The sequence below is a fragment of the Apium graveolens genome, chromosome 7, assembly GCF_009905375.1.
Source record: "Apium graveolens cultivar Ventura chromosome 7, ASM990537v1, whole genome shotgun sequence".
Taxonomy (NCBI): domain Eukaryota; kingdom Viridiplantae; phylum Streptophyta; class Magnoliopsida; order Apiales; family Apiaceae; genus Apium; species Apium graveolens.
The window spans coordinates 138937671-138959462 of record NC_133653.1 but is presented as its reverse complement, the minus strand read 5'-3'; the positions used below and the strand labels follow the sequence as shown (position 1 = coordinate 138959462).

Here is a 21792-nt window from a genome sequence, read left to right as displayed (position 1 = left end):
CTTGGCTCGGTCTCTTTACCAGATGGACGATCACTGTCCTAGGTGTTGGGACAAAATAAATCTCAGACTCTTTTATGAATGGGGCTCAGCCCTTGCAAATACCGAAACTCATACTTCTAATGCGGTTGACGCCAAAGTTTACTCCAATCAGGTGCGTTAGCGTTCCCCTAGATGAAATCATAATTGCTAACACCTGAAATACAATTGGGAATTCATCCCTTGATTTTTTACTCCTTGAGATGGGGTATCGGTCCCTTGAATCAACATTCGGATCATAAGAAATCCCATAATTATGGGATCGACTTCTTGATTTTGTGATTGAGAGTTGTGGTACTCAAATGATGAAAGCGACAACTTGAGTTATGGCTGGTAGATCTTGATTGCTTCATGATTCCAGATCTTTTTAGGGTTTTCGGATGTGTGCTTCATGAGCACAAATCCTCTTCTTTATGATTTGGGAATTCATCATTTCATATCTTCGGGGCTAAAAACTCCCTTTGACAATAGGTTTCTCAATCGGATGCACCCTTCTTGGGGCGATCTCCTCTTCATATGAACGATCACTATCCTCGATATGGGGATCATAGAAATCCTAACTTCTTCCTTCAATAAGGTTTAGTCCTTACAAATATTGATGTCCGTACTCCTTCTATACTCGGTCTTGCGTTCCTCCTCAAAATTTTACATCCCGTAGGGTGATCATTCACCCTTGAGGCAATCACAATTATTAACATCTGAAATTCAGGTGCTCATTCGTGAGAGTACCATCTATAGTTTGGGATTCTTCCCTTGATTATTCATCCCCCAGGGTTGGAGACGATTCTTTGGATCAACAGTTGGGTAATGGGGATCTCCATCCCTGAGAGATCAGTTCCTCGGATATTGAGGTTTGACTATGGTGAAATCTCAACAATGGATGAGATGTTGCGTATTGCAGCAGGTGGTTTCTCGGCGCTTCTTCGTGCTTTCATGGTTGTCGTCTTCTTCATGCTTTCCTCCACCTTGATATACTTCCCGGACCTATCTTGAAGCTGTAACATGCTCTCAGGGGGTACTTAGCTAGGGACATTTTGAAGAATTCATCCCTTGTTCCCTGCTGTAGTGCTATTATAGCTACCTTGTCATCAAGGTCTAGAACCTTCAAGGCCTCCTTTGTGAAACGGTTCAGATAATCTCTCAAGGACTCCTTTACTCCTTGCACAATGCTCATGAGGGATGCTGAACTATTTTCATGTACTCTCTCACTGATGAATTGCTTGATAATAGCTTGACTTAGATCTCTGAAGGATCCAATAGAAATCGGTGGCAAACTACTGTACCATCTTTGAGCCATTCCCGACAGGGTTTGCGGAAAGGTCTGACACTTAATAGCATCATTCACGGGCTGCAACAACAGTGCATTACAGAATGTTCTGACATGGTTAGCGGGATCCCCAGTACCATCATAAGCTTTGATGGTGGGCATCTTAAACTTCCTTGAGACGTGGGCATTCATTATCTCTTTAGTGAATGGTGGAGTTGGATCATCAGGATCTCCTAGGGGCAGAAGGTCAGTTGGATCAGTCCTTGGGATAACATCCTTTCTTTGGATTGGACCATCCAAGTCTATGATTGGAGGAGGATTTCTCCTCCTCGGAGGTAGTGGGGGTCTCGGGATGAGGTGCATCTCTAGATCGCGCTTCAGTCTTTGGATCTCAGCTTCGTGAACCCTGATCGTTTCTTATACTTCTTGGGGATTTGCCCCTCGGGTACTCTGGGGCACGGGTTAGCATCAGGCATTGGTTCTTTACCAGCACGCCTCCTTCTCGGAGCTACATCGTCATCCGAAGATTCGGAGTCTCTTTCAGTGTAAGGTCCAAAGAACTCTTGGTCCTCGGGAATAGGAGCCAAACCGCGTATATAGGGGGTGTCTGCCCTTGTGCTTCACTCCGATAGGTTCATGGACTATCAACCATTGTTATAGTCTTGAGTGGTTGTACCAATATTGCTTCAATCTTGTCTTGATAAGTGATTATATATCTGTAGAATCAGGAAAAGCTTCATCATGAATTGTCCTTGTGTCAGGAATGTGATGCTTGTCAGAAATTGATCCCTTAGTAGAATTTGATACTAAGTCTGCAATAGTACTTTGAACTGTTGGTTCTTGTGTGACTTGAGGTGTAGAAGCTTCTTCAACCCTTTGAACTGAAGGTTCTTCTGTGCTTCCCTCAAAGATAGGTTCATGGATAACAACATCCAATTTAGCCATGTGTTTTTGATGAGCTTCCCTGTCTTGTACTGTCTTCATAATGTCATCAACCACAGAAATTTGACTTCCTTGAGCAATGTCAGGAATAGTCAGATGTGATAATATGCTTGCACCTACACTTTGAGCGGGTGGTTCTTGTGTAGCTGGGGCTTTAACAGGTGCATATTCACTTTGAGAAGATGGTTCTTGCGTACTGTACCCCTTCTATGGTGATTGAAGTGTGATATTCTCGTATTGAGAAATAGATAAAGTCTTTGCTTTCCTCTTGATAGACTTCTGCAGATCAACTTCCTTAGGAATTTCAACTTTTTTGGTTGTGTGAGATGTAAAAATTATATGATCAGAAAATATCACAATCTTGTCAACCTGTCAGGATTTAACATAGATTTGTCAGGATTTCTAGATTTCTGATCCAAAGCAATATCAACCAACACTTGAAGACCATCTGGTTTCTTCTGAACCTTTTCTGCTTACTTTATTAATCTTCTTTTCTTGGGTTTAGCAGCTACGACCAAATTTTGGTCTTCTCCTACACTAGCATCAACAACTTCCACTGGGTCTAGTAGGCTTCTTGAACATAATTGGACCATCACTTTCACTTTCAGTGTATGATGATTCATCAACTAGTTTGTTACCAGCTCGAACTTTCCTTTTCTTGCTAAATCAGTCAGAGATTTAAAATTGATTTGAAAGGTCATCAGCAATTCATCATTTTCAAAACTTTCACTAGGTAAAAGATATGTAAATATCAATTGTAAGAACCTAGTGTAACCAACACTACTAGCTTTATCACTAAATCGAGCTATTAGGAATTGTATAATAGTGTTACCATAATCAAAAGTTTGACCAAATATCAATGAATAACCAATCTGCAGTGACAATAATGGAAGAGCATCAAAATTAGATACCTTATTCAGAAAATCTCTGCTTATACAATCAGTGAAGAAATTTCATTATTTCCTGAGATTTGATCTGAAAATCTCCTGAGCCTTAGTGAAATCAACGGCATGACCAATGTCTCTGACCTAGTCAAAGAGTGTCAAAGTGTGAGTCACAACTGGAATCCTTCTATTTAACGCAGGAAATTTCAAACAACCATAGTAGCGTTGATCTCATATACCTGATTTTTGTGTGTGAAGAGAATGACCCCTTTCTCAGCATCAACTATCGAATTCTCCTAAATCTGTATAATATGTTTAAACCAAATTCTAGAAGGAGCAGTGAGAGCATACCCAGTATCACTTTGGGCTAGGAAATCCTGAATTACTCTGAAAATATCAGGAATATCAGTTTCATGCAAAAGGGCTTTGAAATTATTAGCTGGAAAAGTCTTGTGATTAAACACATACTTAATCACAGAGAACGAAGAAGTAATCACAGTGATAGCCATTCAAAAAGTTAGGGTTTGTGCAAAGAGAGAGAAAATCGATAACAAGCAGTTCATGTATAGTGTGTGTCTTATAAAAGAAAGATAATGATTTTAAATCAGTAATAGACTATAAAAGACTAATACACATGGCATGTGCTGATTGAATAGAATAGATAATACCAAAATTAATGTGTAATTCTGGTAAACATGCATAATTTTCGAGGAGAATATGCACAATTTTCTGGTAAACATACTCACAACCAATGTCAGAATTACATCAAGACTTAATGCATCGGGATCTGTCGTAAAGAGCAGAATCTGAAAACTCAATTCTTCTCATAGTTAACCATTCCAAGATCATGAAGTAATTTTCTAAACGTTGCTTCTGATAAAGGCTTGGTGAAGATATCAGCTACTTGTTGATCATTCGGAACAAAATGAAGCTCAATTGTTCCTTCGTTGACATGCTCCCTGATAAAATGATATCTAATACTGATATGATTTGTGAGTGAGTGTTGTACTGGATCACCTGTCATTGTAATTACACTTTGATTGTCATAGAAGATAGGAATCATTGTATAAGACAATCCATAGTCCATTAATTGATTTCACATTGAAAGAATCTGAGCACAGCAACTGCTAGCAGTAATGTATTCAGCTTTTTTCTTGCTCTGCCAAGTGACCAATTTACCACCCAAATACTGACAGCCACATGAGGTACTCTTCCTGTCAATTTTGCATCCGGCAAAGTTTACATCAGAATAACCGACCAGACTAAAATCTGATTCTCTTGTATACCATAAACCAAGATATGGAGTCGCCTTTAAGTATCTCAAAATCCTATTTACAGCAACTAAATGAGATTCTCTGGGCTTGGCCTGAAATCTTGCCCACAAGCAGGTTGCATACATAATATCTGGTCTATTAGCAGTTAGATAAAGCAATGAACCAATCATACTTCGATAGACAACGACATCAATTTCTGTACCTTGCTCTGGATCTAAATTAGTAGTAGTGGCCATTGGAGTTGCAGTAGTTGAACTTTCTTGCATATTGAACCGAGTCAATAAATTGTTTATGTACTTAGACTGATTAATGAAAATTCCCTCATTAGTTTGTGTAACTTGTAGTCCAAGAAAGTAACTCAACTTTCCCATCATACTCATTTGATACCTCGACTTCATAAGATCAGAAAATTTCTTGCACAGATTGTTGTTAGTAGACCCAAAAATAATATCATCAACATAAATTTGCACCAAAAGCAGATCGCTGCCTTTATTTATATAAAACAAGGTTTTGTCAATGGTACCTCTCTTGAAACCACTTTCAATCAGAAATTTAGCAAGTGTTTCATACCAGACCCTTGGTGCTTGTTTGAGTCCATATAAAGCTTTATCAAATCTATACACATGATCAGGAAACTTTGGATCAATGAAGCCAGGTGGTTGTTTAACATATACTTCTTCTTCTAACTATTCATTCAGAAAGGCACTCTTAACATCCATCTGAAAGACCTTAAATTTCTTGTGTGCAGCATATGCTAAGAAAATTCGAATATCTTCCAGTCTTGCCACATGTGCAAATGTCTCATCATAATCAATACCTTCTTGTAGCGAGTAGCCCTTTGCAACAAGATTAGCTTTGTTCATGATTATTATGCCATCTGAATCTATCTTGTTCGTAAAGACCGATTTTGTGCCAACCACTGATTTATTCTTGGCCTTGGAACAAGTTTCCAAACTTCATTCCTTTCAAACTCATTCAACTCCTCCTGCATTGCTTGAATCCAATCATCATCCTTTAGTGCATCTTCTACTTTCTTTGGTTCCTCCTTAGAAAGAAAGTTGTGGTAAAGACATTCATATTCAGGTGTATGATTTTATGCTCCCCCTGCACTTGTGCTATCTTATCCATGGGAAGCTCCCCTCTATCAGTGTTGTCTGTTCCTGATTAGAAATGACTTATGTTTGAAGACTTGTTACCAGACTGATTTTGGTTTTCAGTTGAATGATTTCCTCCTGATGAGCTATCATCTGTTTCATTTGAGAAATTTTAAGTAGATCCTGTATTTTCTGGTTCATCTTCTTCATCAGAGTTTAAATTACTAGTGTCATCACTTTTTGTCTATGGATGTTACTCCCCCTCAACATGTGGATCTTCATGAACTAACACTAAATCAGGATCAGAGTCGTCATCAGGATCTGACTCATTGTCATCAGGATCTGACTCATTATCAGGATATGGCTTGTCTCCAGAGTGGAGTAATTCTTCATAATGTAAAAGATCTCCTGACTCTAGTCTTTTATTTGTAAACACAAGTTCTTCATGTAAGTCTTCTTTAATTCTAGTGATCTTCTTGTCATCAAAGGAAACATGAATTAATTCAATAATTGTCCTCATCCTCAGATTGAAGACTTTGTACGCTTTTGATGAAGGATATCCAACAAAAATGCCTTCATCAACTTTTTTGTCAAATTTTCCAAGCATTTCAGGATGTTTACTTAGAACAAAACACTTGCATCCAAATATATGGAGATGCTTTAATCTTGGCTTCTTTTCCTTGATCATTTGGTAAGGGGTTAAACCATATCTTTTAATCAGAGTTAGATTCTGAATATAAAAGGCAGTGTTGACAGCTTCAGCCCAAAAGTATATTTGTAGATTAACTTCCGCTAGCATAGTCCTACCAGCTTCAATAAGCGTCCTGTTTTCCTTTTCAGAACACCATTTTGTTGAGGTGTTCCGGGAGCTGAGAATTGTTGAGAGATTCCCTTGTATCTGCATATCTCATCCATCTTGCTATTTTTGAACTCTGTCCCATTGTCACTTCTCAGAATTTGGACTTTGTACTTTGTGCCATTTTCAATCAGTCTCAGATGATCCAAGAGAATTCAGTTGTTTCATCCTTATTGTGCAAGAAAAACACCCAAGTAAATCTAGTGTATTCATCAACAATAACTAGAGTATACCTTTTCTTGTTGATTGACATGACATTCATATGACTAAAGAGATCCAAGTGCAGCATTTGATATGGCTTTCTGATGGATGATTCTGACTTGCTCTTGAAAGAGGTTCTTCTTTTCCTAGCTTATTGACATTCATCACACAGACCATTAGGGGAGTAGTACATGTTAGGTAGACCTCTTACAAAATTTTTCTTCACCAGTTCATTGAGATTATTGAAGTTGAGATGAGAAAGCTTTTTGTGCCAATTCCAACTTTCATCTACTGATGCCTTGGTTAACCAACAAGTTTCTGGACCATTAGTATTTGCAGAAAGTTTGGCTTTATAAATGTTTCCATGTCTGTAAGCTTTGAAGACCGTTTTCCTTGTGATCTTATGAACTACTTCACAGTGAGTTTCATAGGACATGACATAGAAACCTCTGTCAGTGATTTGACTAATGCTCAATAGATTGTGCTTCATTTCATCTACCAGAGGTACGTTCAAGATTATGACATTTCCAATGATAATATTGCCAACTCTAGTGTTTTTCCTACATTGACATCTCTATATGAAACCATTGGTCAAGCCTTCTCATTATATTCTGACAACAAGGGTTTATTTCCACTCATATGTGCTAAACAGCCACTATCCAAGACAAACGCATTCTTCTTGTTTCCTTTATCAGTTCCTGAGGCATTCTCTCCATGAGCTTCCATGAGTGCATATCATTCATCATCATTGTAAGTTTCTAATGAATCCATCCAGTCTCTGTTGGAGTTTGTTGTGACCAAAGCTTATCCAGTTGTCTTGGGGAACTCACTAGCCAGATGTCCCCTTCATTACAGTTGTAATATGTCACCTTGGTCTTGTGAAACTTCCTTTCCTTATTGTTCTGACCATCACTGTGGCACCCTCCAAACCCGGGTCAGAAGTTTGGGGTCCACACACACACACACCTTATTTATAAACCTGCTTATAACAATAATAAAGATAATAATAATATGCAGTGACCCTACTTACCAACTTCCACGGATCGCAACAGGTTAAAGTATGCACACAAGCCACACACACACACTTATATTACAAACGTCCAAATCCCAACTATTCAAACTTACAACTGAATATCAAAACATTCTTCCAAACTTCTCAAACTTAAACTATCACAAAAGTCTTCAGCTAGCTTATTCCTCTTAACCGAGAATACTAGCTTGCGCGCTGGATTGGGGATCCTCGCTACTAACAGGTTCCTTCTTAACTGGAAAAGAACATAAACATAATCGCACAAATGAGCTAACTAGCTCAACAAGTCACATTGACGATACTGAGGTTAAATAATAATCAAGTGAAATGATTTAAGGTATCAAGTTTATGGATGAGCAATGATTTAAAATTGGATATTAAGTTTTCATTTTAAAAAAAACAAGGTTAGGATGCTGATCAGTCACGCACTAACCCCGAGCAAGGCACACAACCCTGCTCTAATTACTGGATCCAAGGCACACATTGGCCTAACTTGACCACCAATCTGGTCTGACCACGAATCTGGTCCACAATTTTATTATTTTATAAAACAATCCAATTCTATAATAATAACAGAATAAATAATGTAAGGAAATAAACAGAATCATAAACAACAGTGGGTATCAAGCATAAGATAGTTTACAATCTTCACAAGGGAACAACATGGCATTTACAAGGATTGGCTATCAGCCGGTACAAAAATTGGATAACAAAAGAATCAAAGTCTTATGGTTATAAGTATTGGTCTTTCAATGTATAAGGTATAAAGGTTTGAGTGTTGAGCAATTCCAGTTCATTAAATGGGTATTTAGTTTATATGTATTTGTGGAGTAGTGTTGCATATTTGTGGTTCGTATCTGGGTATTCAACAACCAATGGTTCAGAAAGAATAAGGCTTATGGCTCAAAGATCAATAACCAGAATCAAGGTTTAGAACTCAGTGCTTCAAAGCACTTGCAGTATAAAAACAAAACTATTAATTATTTACAATATGTTTTGAGAAGGTTCAGAACACTTGCCTTGCCTTAACTCGCTAACACTTCACTGGCTTTCAATTACTATCTCTTATCCTCCGACTATCTGCTTCCCTTTCCTACGCCTTGCCTCTTCTTTGATTCTGCAGTAAAACCAGTCCTGGAATCTGATAATACTCCTCAAACCCTTCATTTTGGTTACTCAAGCTTTCCAAACAGAGTTCGATAACACCTTTAAATTGAGGTTTGATTCTGAAGAACTTATATAAATATTAGGGTTTTCTCTGTAAAATAATACATTTATCTGTTGTAAATGATTTTCTGTACAAAATAAAATACGGTAAGGGCTATTTATATTTACGGAATATTGGTACCCCGTTGGATCATACCGGATATAAAATCCACCAGACACCGAAAAAATTAAGTATAAAGTATTACGATCAAAGGACTTAAATCCAAGGATTATGTTATTCCCGAACAATCTAACAACAGAATTACAGAAGGGGGGTTCTTTTGGATTTTAGAAAACTTCTTACGAATATGTATATATATAAATAACATTGTTTGAATGAGCTAGTTGTGAATAAGAAATATTCAAGTATTCAAACATAAAGTAAATAAACACGAATGTTTAAAAACTTTCTAGTGGATTGATTTTTCCACCAGAGATATATATAAATGTAGAAGATCTCTGTGATGTAAAAGCACACAGCTTCTTACAAGAGTTTTTACAAACTTAAACTTGAGAGTTCTTAAAAGATACAGCTTATAAATGCTCTCAAGTTCTTGATTATTTTTTTTACTGATTCAAATCTATATTATAACTCTTTGCTATACTTGGTTTATATATCACCAAGTTACATGTGTGATAAGACAAAACATACGATATTATCTAGGTCTAATCACATGTTTCTCCATTTCTCTGTCCCATGCAATCCAGATAGATATAACATCTTTGAACGTCCCTATTTTGCATGAAAATGGAAATGCTTCTTGATCTTCATAATCCTGATTACAGGCTGCCACATTCCATTTATGTACAATCAACCCATGTGACTATTAATTCGCTTTCAACTGCTATTCAGATCTGATTGTTCTTTTAGACTTTAACATTATCCGTTGAGTCTGTTATGAATCATCTGTTGATGGTGTCTTGAGTCATCCGTTGAGGGATTTACAGATTATTCGTTGATAGTGTTTCCTTAGCACTTGATACTCTTTCACTTATGCAGAATTATAATGCATCATCTATTTACAATTGGCAAGTCTATTCTGTATATCTTGCTAGTAGTCAACGTGACTTGGAATTTTTAACAACTTCTAAACTTCTAAGATATTGTAGTGTACAAGTGTGTGCTACAGAGTTATTTAAACATAAGCTACTCCATCACTTTAATGGTTACAAAATTATTTAACTAATCTACTTAGAGTGGTTTAGAGAGTTATCATCAAGCCTACAACATATTCCTAACAATCTCCCCCAATTTATATCTAATAGAATTATTGGCATAAATTCAGGTTAACTTGATGATAACAAAACACCCTAATTAAAGACTAAGATAGTAGGCAGTAGATAAGTTGCAAGATGCTTCAAATAAAATTTGAATAAAGAAAGTTGAGTATGGTTACATGTCATTTCAAGATGCTCCTTTAGCCTGAGCTGATCAATTCTTTCTCCTTGAAACTTTAGACCTCTTCCCCAGCTTCTTGTCATTCTCTTCAATTTAATGTTGGAGTTGTCTATAGAATTCAACTCCATTAACATCAATGGGATCCAGTATATCCTGCATTTTTCTGAGTATTTCATTGCTAGATATTTGTAGCTGATCTTCAAGTCTGAAAAATCTTCTAACTCCCCTTTCATCTCTAAACTCCATCATCCAGTAAGGTCTCAAATGCACTGTATCACCGGTATGTGGAATAGTTAAAACTCTAGGTAGTGCATTTGGATCCCTTCAGCTTTGTCTAATTTGGTTGATCCTGTTAAGAACTTTAGTTTTGGCTGTTTTTGTGAAACCCAAATCCTTCGGTATAGCAGAGAACACCTTCATTAGAACAATGTGGCTTTCATTGAGGATTCTGTATAGAGGCCAAGTGATCTCGTTGCCTCCCTTGTATCTAAACACAAATCTTCATGGTAGATTGGTATTAGCAGTAATTCCCCTTACTTCATCAAGCTCATCCAGGTAGAAATTAAGGTCTGAGAATTCCTTGATGTCACATATGAATAATTGATCATTTTTGTTGACTTTGGGATTAGGCTTGGGGATCACTTTGTGTTGAGGTGGATTTGACTTGACTCCCATAATCTTCCTCTTTCTTTTGTTCTTCTTTGTGGTGGGTACTGCAATGTTCAAATCAGGTAAGGGTAGACTGTCCCAATCTATAGGTTCATCATTGGGTATAATAGGCTGACCATGAAAGTTGATGCCTGGATAAACCTTGGTTTCAACAGGTTCCTTAGTGAACACAGTTGGTTTACTTGAAGTTGTAGATTGAACTTGATCAGTTTCCCTTTCAGCAGGACTGACTGGCCTTTTTACATTGGCCTTCCTTCGAATTTCTTTTACCCACTCTTGTCATGCTTCTTTCTTCTTTGGGTCATCAACTAAAGTTTTTTCAGTCATATTTGAAGTAGAAGGCATCTCCAGTTTCCTTTTTCCTCCTTTAGTGATCTGCTTCAATCTTCTTTTCTGAGCTTCCAATCTTTCATTTTCTTCATCTTTAGCTTCACCAAACTGAGGGCGTCCAGACATCACACAAATCATCTTTCTAAGACTATAGATTCTTGCTATTCTTTCTATCAAATTGATATCTTTGGTGGTCTTGAAGCTTTTAATTGAAGCACCCATCAGTTTTTCTTCATCTCCCCTAGGAGGAGAATAATCAACCAACATTTGATGCTTTGCTGACATAATAGCATTTGCCTGTTTGAGTTTCAGCACCACAAAGTTGTTGAACTCATTCTTCATGTAGGGCTCACCCTTTTCTCCTTTTCCTAGATGTATGCCTTTTTTGGTGATTGGTCTCAACTGAGTGAAATGTTTCATTGTTTGAGCTTGAGTAGCAGTTGAGCTAAAAACCTTCTCAATTCTGTCATCAATCTTCTTCATTTTCTCTTTTATCCCTAGCTCAGTTGCTTCTAGATTGATCAGATCAATAATGTAATATCCAGGAAATTTTGTGAATTATTAAATGCAATGCTACGTGTTTTATTTAGTTTAAAATGTACGTGTTAATAAAATATAAAGTAGTATATTTATATGTGGTCCCGTAAGGGCCAGGATATGTTTTTCAAATAATTGATATGCGTTTTATCTCGTTCTGTGTGGATCATTATATTTTTATAATTATCTTCAGAATTTATTATTATTTTAGAAAATATTTTGGTTCAATGAAAATTATTGGACCGGAATCCTGCCGGGCCGTTAAACCCAACAAACCCCGCACTTTTATTTTTATAAAATTTAAAATATATCAACGGCTCAATATTTTTGTATAATTAAATTGTACGTTATTTTGGGGAATTTTGGTATAACTATTCTATATTTTATTCAAATAATATTTTATTAAATATTCCCCGTAAATATTTTCCTAGAGTCATTTTTTTAATTAAGCAATCTATATATCGTTTAATTCGTTATTTGGGATAGTTCTGTTTCGTAGAATTTAGTAAACCATCTTGTTATTATTTTTTTTTATTTTTTGTTCTTTTCTTTCAAAAACACTTAGCCTGCCTTATCCTTTCTCTGTATTAATCCTTTATCCAAAATACACACACTTAAACACCGACACACATACCCCAGCCCTGTTCTTTTCCACCACCACCATCATCTTTCTTCATCTACTATTGTTTTGATTTTTATTTGAAGCCAAAAGCAAGAAATCGAAGCTGTGTTGTTCTCCTATTTATCTGGTTATACTCAAATTGATCTCTCCGATTTATTTCGATTCATTAATTCATCGGTTTGAAGGGATTGTTGATTTTGATTAATCGCTTGATTATCTTGAGATTATAATCGGTTAAATAATTTGATTCAAGCTATTCTCTGCTATGTTGTTACTGGTCTTCGCCGTTGGGGTTTGTCGGAGTTCGACGGCGGCACCTCCATCGGTTTTCGACCGTCTTTTTGATGACTTATTGTTATAATTAGCGTCTAGAAGTTGTTCTTGTTGTATTGATACTTATAAATTTTATAAGTTTGTGGTTGTTAATGCTAAAATTGAATTCATCACTGTTTTTGTTTTTATAAATTTGTTCTCTTGTTCTTGTTGTTGATAGGATGATTGTTTGGTCTTTTGATATTATGAACATCTTTGTTATGATATAAACAACTGATTTGAGTATGTATTTGTAGTGATTGTATTTGATTTGGTACAAATCGAATTTTTAGTTTTATATAAATGATTTTTTGTTTTTTTTTTTTTCTGATTGATTCTTAATTGTTTGTTGATAAGATTAGCAGTGATAGTTCAGAAATTTTATGGGCTTTAATTTCAGCTATGGAACGTTTGAATTGATGCAGAAACCTTTGAGTTTGGTTTTGGAATCGGAAATATCCAAGGTCGCCGGATTTTTTTATGAACTTCCGGCCGGACCTTTGTTTTCCAGGCGATTTCACGCCATTTCTCGACTGATAAGGGAACCAGAAGGTGTTGTGATGTTGGTTTGTTAATTTTAAGAGTTGATTGGGTTGATTCTGGGACTGCATAGGCTTCAACGGAAAATTTTCCGATGACCGGAATCTGGAAATTCCAGAAACCGGCGGGAATTTCCGGCCACCTTCAACTGAACCCGTTAGGGTTCTTCCCAACCCGAATACCCAGTCCCCTTGACCCAGTTTCAATATGTTTTTCCCCAATTGCAATTTCAGAAATCTGTTTGTACAGATTTTCTTTTAAAAATAATTCAAAATTCATTTTTATTTTCTAAATAAATCATTTCTTTTAATTTCAAAAATCATTTAGTAATTATTTTAAATTCTAAAAATTATTTACTTAATTATTTTAAATTCCAAAAATTATTTTCTATTATTATTTTCAAAAATCCAATTTGATTCCATTATTTATAATTTATTTTAGTTAATTATTTATGAATTTAATGAGTTGATTAAATCATTTAATCAATTGATTTTATTTATAAATAGTTAAATAAATATAAATTATTTATAATTAATTCAAATAATTCCTAAAAATTATTTTTAAACTTTTAAAAATTATATTTTGGTATTTAAAAATCAATTAATATTATTATTAATTGATTTAATTCTATTTAATTCTTATTTTTATTCGTAATAATTAAACTATCCGTCCGTTTAATACGAAACGAACGCGTACAGACTCTGAAAAACATTACGCTTTCAATAAAAATACTTTTGAGACCTAATTTCTTTTGTATTACAATGTCATTTGACTTGTTAATCCTTTTGAGTCAGTATCTGATCGGTAAACACTATTATTGACCTGATTTTAATTTTGAACGTACTGAAACCTATGTTTTGACAACCTGACTTATGTGTTACATGAAATATGTGATCACGTGATATATAAATGACATGATTACGTGTTACGTGATATGCATGCTATCTGTTTACAGTTTTAAAATACCATGATTAGTTATAAACGATCGGGTAGATGTCAAGACGTATAGTTACGTCGATTGAGTTTGGTTCTGTCAGTTAAGATAGTCCTTTTGTTTATAGAATCGAGTAGTAAGGAGTGCGGTCAAGTGTTAGACGGAGATAGTAGCCAGCAGCTATAAGCAGAGTTATAGTGAGAGGTTATTGAGCATACCAGGCAAGTACCCCTAACTTCACTTATCGTTCAAGTGACATTTTTTTCGAATCATGTTATGCAAGTATTTATATCTTCACGTATCATTCAAGTGATATTGACTCTGAACTTTATTCTTTCAATTTCCATACTATTTTTAAGTTCAGAATAGTTAAACATTTTATATTTAGCTATAAATTACTCTATACAGTGGAACGTTGAATTAAGATTAGCGAATAACTAATTGTTCTAGTTATTTCATCATCGATTATTGAGATAGCTCTGGACCATGAGAAATGGGGAGTTATATTATTAAGGATGTCGTTTGATTCAGCTCCTTTGATCAAAATATATTATGGATTGGATAAATGCATAAATGACCGGGATGGACGGTCCAGCGGAGGGCTATTTCCATGTGTCATATGAAATATTATGATACAATTTATGCCACAGGCAGATATATTGCCATTTTATTTAAGTACTCGTGTTTTGGGACATGTTTTTACGAATCATGATCCAGTACAATCACACGGGTTGATCAGCATGTGATAGTACGTCCGTCGGAGTTAGATTTTAATCTAAAGTTTATCGTTTATTGCTGATAGCTTGTGAAGCTTTTATTATTGATCAAATATCACTGATTTTATTCTGTTGTTCAATTATTATCAAAATATGGTTTATCATTTCAAGCACACTTTATACTGCTTGCTGAGCATTTCTTTCGCTCATATTTGTTTATCAATCTAATCTTTCAGTTAAGCCAGAGCAGGCTTGAGTTCCAGGTTTGACCCGAAGTCGAGTGCTTGTAGATAGTTTGGTGTGTTTTCGAGGTAGATTATTTTGGGACGCTTGAATAGTCTAGAGGTTTGTAATAAAATTTGAATAATCTGTAAAACTAATTAGACTTATGGTTTGTAATAACAGTTGGTTTGTATTAGTGTCTGTTTCATACTATAACCTGTGATCGATCCAGTTGCATGCAAGGGGTCATATTTATTATATTATTCCGCTGTGATTATTTTATTATAGTTTCTTTTGGGATAGTGGCCCCCAAATCTAGACCCCGGGTTTGGAGGGCGTCACAAATATTGTCTAGAGCTGGTGGCTTAGAGATAGTAATAATTGGTACTACCACTTTGCTGACTTGAATATTCTTATTCTTCCCCCTTTACTATCCTTCTCCCCTTTATTGAGTTGGACAATTGCATCATTCTCCCTTTTTTTGTTATCATCAAGAGAAGTAAGGTTGGAAGTTTGAGCATCCACTGGTTGTTGTAGTAGTTGAGTTTGAGCTTGTTGATTAGAAAGAATTCGAGCAACTGAGTTCTCCACTTTTGACAGCCTTGAACCCAATTCCTCAACTTTCCAACTTAACTCATGTTCCTTCTTGGGATTTTGGTTTAAGCTTGTCATTGTAGAGTCAGGAAGTTTGACATCTAATCTCTTAGAAATATTCTCCTTGACTTGCTCAATCTCCTACTTAAGTTCATCTATAGTTTGGTAATCGCGTAAATATAACCGTCATAATGCCCGATTTACCTTAGACTATTCTTGTTCTTAACTTCAGGACCCGTGAACTCACTATTAGGTTTTTACCATTGCCATGATTAGATAGTTCATGTTACGAGCTTCGTTTTGATATGTGGTTCGCTTGAATCCGATAGTTCATGTTTTTACCAATCTATCTTTATGTTGGCAACTGTAAAGACTCTAGATGGGATTGTAGAAAACTTTTGGTGTTGCCATTGTTGGTGGCTTGAATGGCAGCTTGAGTTTAATGAATCAGTTTGAACAAGATGGATTGGAGGTGATGATAGTTGAAATCCTTTAAAAACATCCAAGCTGGAGTTTCAGTTTCTCCCCCTATATTCCTGCCTATCTCTTCATCATCCTCTCCAAGAGAGTCATCACCAAAAAAATCACCAGAGGCACCAGAATGATAGTCAAAGTCAGCACCAGATGTAGTAGGAAATGAATTGATTGCATCATTTGCCCTTAGCATTGAATATGTAGCGTGCACCAAGTTTAGAGTCTTCTCAGCATCCTCATTGCCATGTTCAGTTAGAATTTGATATGCTAGAACATGATGGGTAAATGCCTCAGCATCAAAAGAGACAGAATCTAAAACAACTTGATATTCTTGCTGAAATAGTGCTCTTTTTCTGCATCATTGACATCCTTTAACTCACTAGCAATGGGATCTTCCCATTTTTTTGATGTCAAATAATTTTGATTTCAAAACATCCCAATTTAGGGTTCGCAAATAACCTCAAAGAATGGGTATTTGCTCAAGAGTGCAATCGATAATATAGGAACAATAATGAAAGGAACTTGCATAATAAGAAGAATTACAGCAAAATATAAAACAGTTAACTATTCTAAACTTAGAATAGGAATGAAGAGATATTTGCAGTATTTTAAAAGAAAGTTCAGGAATACTTGCCTCAATAAGCTTTAACCACTATTACTGGTTGACTTTGGTTCGACTTGAGCGTTTGGCTTTATTGTCAAACCACTACCCTATCTTGGATAAGATCTCAACACTCAGATCCTTCAATTGGAACCTTGTTGGGTTCAACAACTAACCACTAGATCGTTTTTAGTCCGATGTCAATCCTCGGGCTTCCTGACTAGGACCTACAGGGTTGAAATCCCCTAATTCAGATAATCGTTTAAGCTTTAACATAATATCACTATCACTTCTACCCATGCGATTTCATATCTCGACCCGTATTTATATGTATTATTGAAATACACATCACATTTAAGGTTCACATCTTCGAATTTTGGTTCAGGGCTTATTTTCAGAAAGTACGTATATCCGTTGTTTTGAAAATAGTATGGTGATTATAAGATATGTTGTCATAACACCTAACTAGATTCGTATAATATAATTATATACTTTCGTTCGACATCTCCGATAATTATAGGTTACGTTCCCGTATTTTCGGAATTAACTTCCCGAAAATCGGGCAGCGTCTCCTTTGTTTATCGGCCTACCCGTCGAATCAATCCGACGTCAAATCCACAACAACAACATCCAATCCAATTTGCAATCCCAAACACCAGTACAGCTTATAATAATATCCTATTTTTCATTTCAAATTTAATTTTACAACTACTTTTATTTATTTATAATTTATTCGTAGGACTCAGATAAAAATCATCACCGTCCACCGTCGGCTCGCCGAGGCTCATCGCCGACGACGATAAAATTTGCGGGTTTTCGATTATATCGAACATCCTTCGCGAATTCCATCGATAATTATTAATTAAATCTCGCATCATCGAATAATTTATTTTACAACCCGAATCAATATTCAGCAAATCACCAAAATAATCAATTAATTTCTGCAGAGAATTAATAAATTGAATTAATAAAATAACATTCCCATAGAAAAGTTAAGCCAAGGTAGCAAATCACAGAGCACACGCGCGTATGCGCAGGACGGAGCTCCGGCCTCCACACCGGAAAAGGCCCGGTCGGCAATCAGGCAATCATCAAAGATCAGGTAACCAAGGAGCAAAACAATAATAATAACAATAATCTCACAACCCACACGTATATACATACGATTGTATGCACAGTTTAACGAATACACATGCATTCATACTGCTTAATAATTAATTATAAAATTAATATTCGCTTCGAAATAATTACACATAATTAATAATAAAGAAACACACAGCTGACAGAACTATCCCATATTTTATTTATTTTATAATTTGATGATTACATTTACATATCGGATCCGAAAATAGATTACTTGGCCGCTAAGTAACTATATAACGATACAATTTTAATACCAGATTTCAATAATTATCAAAACAGAGCTTCCTATAAAACACTTTATACGAAAATAAGGTAATAATATCTCGCCTTTTGAGAATACGGATTTTTATCGATCTATAAAATGATTAGCATATCTAAAATTTTACGTCAGGACTCGTACGGGTCAAACCGTACCCCGGATTGAAAAGGTCAAAACACGAAAAGTGTTCAGAATTTTCAGATTAGGTTAGGAATTTCCGGAAGAGTTTCAGGTTGTAAAACATAAAAACGGTTGAAGTGGGACGATTTCTGACTCTAAAAAGTAATTTTATAATTACGTAAAAATAATCATTATTAATTTTATAAATCCTTATAAAATCACATAATAATCCAAAAATTACCAGAAAAATACCAAAATTATCTATATGTAATTTTGGATTATTAGAAATTAAAATATCCTACTTTTATCAGAGATCAACACCCAAATAATAATATCAATCATCAAATAATTCATCAAAATTCATATAATAATCACATAATAATTATTTATTGATAAGAACAATTACACAATAATTCATGGACGTTACATCCTTCCCCCTTAAAGGATTCTGTCCTCAGAATCATATTAAGGAACGGACAATAATATTTTTCAAGTATCTCACTTAGAATTTCTCGGGACTCATCACTTTAATCATTACTCAATGGTCTTTCATTGACATCAAATCTATCAGTTGTCCATGCAACTTGACTCAAACCTCCATTATATACATATGGAGCTAAATTACTCTTCCCGGTTATATATATATATATATATATACACGTCTTATAAACTCGTTATACCTGTGACAACAAGGCCAACTCATTTGCAATTTTTCCACCTATCTTACCGTCTCAAAGGACTAATTTAACCTATACTAATCTTCTTTTCTTTCTAATTCTAATAATTCATGCTCATGAATGCCTCCAATTTTTATTATCTATTCTACTTTACTTTCCACGTCTCTTTCTGTTCGATTAACCTGACCTATGATCGTTTTTAATTGTATTCGGGAACCTTTAATCGGTCTCCTGTACTTTCCGTTCATCTGCGAATCATATACTGAACTTCCGGTGTCTTCAGTTTCTAAATATCTTAACTCCATTCTAAAATTTAAAAATTAAAGAGAAAATCTCGACAATTGCACTTAGCTCACCACTTAATCACTATTGAATATATCCATCAAGTGAGAATCTTTTATCATCTGGAAGAAAATGTATTAATTTTGGACATCTTTTCCCCATACTATAACCTGTTTATCATTTATTTAATTCTAGGGAATCCCGATATAAAATTTTATTGCAATGCTTTTCTCTGATGTTCTTCCACATATAACGTTCTTTCTTTTCTCACACCACATTACCCGAAAGTCATTTTCTATCTGTATGTCTTACATCATATTCTCGGAGTAACCTTGATTTCCCGAGTTGCCACGATTTAACCAACTTCTTTCAGAATAGAATTCTTGATACTAATACTCATTTTGTTGTCATATCAAATTAGATATCAATATGAACTTTGATGCTCACAACATTCCATACCGAAGTCAACATAAATCATCTATACTAACACCACCTTTGATATTTAACAACAAAGTAAGTATCAGCATAATTCAGGAACTGAATCAAAACCTGACCTTTAATTTCTAATTTTTCCAATTCCTTTACCCTCTCCCCAACAATTTTAATGATATTCACTCTTTCTTTTCTACTCAAGACATCTGTCCCTAAATGGACCTTTCTTAGTTGGTAGTTAACCAAACAACTGTAGCTCATAATCAATTATGACCAGAATTCATATCTTTGAAGCTTAAAATGCAGTTGTTACCTTTCACCCTTCGTATGCATATCTTCAGGTGTTCATCTTGGTCTTCCTTAGTCCTTGAATGGGAGAGGATGTTATCAATAAATATAATTACAGTATCCAAATACTCCGTATACACTGTGTTCATTTAATCCTCAGGAATGACGGGTACATAATATCATTAGAACTCATAATACCCATACCTTACTCCAAACACAGTCTTTATTGTGACCTCCAACTTACCACTTCTGATGATCAATGTGTGACTTCATATCTCCATTCGTCTTTTCAATGACCACATTTATGCATAACGCGATATATTTCTTATCTCATTATTCCTTGATTCTTTGTAGTAATCGATGAGAAATTCTTACCTCATGCCCCGAGGTAACCTTGGTAAATCATCTGTTAGAAACTTCGGAACTTCATTTTAATTCTAGAGAATTCCGATATGAGATTCCTTGTAACGTTCCCCTCTAACAATTCGCCACTAATATCTTTATTTAATCTTCCCCGTTTACGCGTATTCTTGGAATGAAATTCCTATCTCCAATATTCGACGTTTCACTTCATTCTCATATCAGTTCTGGCACAACTGACGTTCACAACTTGCATATATCCTGGACTATTTTATAAAATTTCTATATCATCCTTTTGATTCCACTTCTTTTCATAATTAGTTCTCCATTCTCATTATTCATTATCTCTTTTAAACATAAGGAATTTCTTTTTCTTGATAATACTAATCTGTTCATTATTAAATAAGCCATTTCTAGAGTTAATGCTGGTATGAAGGCTTTTATTTATAATATTTAAATTCTTACTAACAGAATTATCAAAATTCATCGGTAGCTATTTTCTTAGCCTCGCTTAAGTCATAATTGATTGCATCTTTGGCTTTCCCCAATTGATCAACATTTCTTTTTCCTGAGTTCACATGCGGACTTCATCAATCTCCGTCTTACATCGAATACTTGGATTTACGATCTTTCCTCTATTTTACAGCAACTTTCATTCAATCACCATTCGACATGAGTATATATTCAAGTCCTTCGTGGAACGTCATTACAGATGATATTACACCTTCAATTCTTAAAAATGCTCTTCTTGTTTATTGTAAAGGCCTATTCATCTAGATAAAACTTCGCACATGTCTGCAGTAACATCACGCTAATTCTACTAAACTTTCAATTTCTGCTAATGCTATAACTTCCTCCAAATTGCTAATCACTTTGATTTTGGTTCTGAAAATCATGTCAGAATCTGACTTAATCTAATTGGGATCGATTTCCATTTAACTGACCATTAGTTGGTAAAGTTAATCAATTAACTCTTTTAATTGATCAATTAAACCAAGTGATGACTAGCTAAATAAAATCAAAGACCAATTACATAAAGTCAGTTTGGTTATAATAACTTTCTCAAGAACCGAGATCGCAATCGCTTGGAATACCAATGGAAATGAAAATATACTTCTTTATCCTTAAAAGTAGGGTAATTTCTGAAGATTTGGGCAGCACTTCCCCTATACCATCGACTACCAGTCGGACTCAAGCCGACACCATCAATCAACCAAATCATCCACAAGCATATCGATCCACTTTCATTCATCAAACTCATCAGTTCAACCTAATTCTGAACATATCATGCTGATAATCATATGTGCTACTGACATAACATTTATCTTTTAATTGGAATAGGGTCTTAAACCAACAATGATTAATATAACCATACATTTCTCAGTTCTTACAGAATATTATAAAATGTTATTAGTGAACTTAAAATTTATCTCGTTGTTTCTCAAAAAAATTATTTCGCGAGTATTTTAATTTATTTCTTTCCATTACTAA

The 21792-nt window shown here is 35.1% G+C and overlaps 1 protein-coding gene across 1 annotated transcript; it reads right to left on the bottom strand.

Annotated features, from left to right (window-relative positions):
* Positions 1-4225: 4225 nt before the first annotated feature.
* On the bottom strand, positions 4226-4669 carry LOC141674060 (secreted RxLR effector protein 161-like). The gene has a single exon (XM_074480787.1). It carries the CDS (start codon positions 4667-4669, stop codon positions 4226-4228), a length of 444 nt encoding a protein of 147 aa, XP_074336888.1.
* Between the last annotated feature and the right edge of the window lie 17123 nt (positions 4670-21792).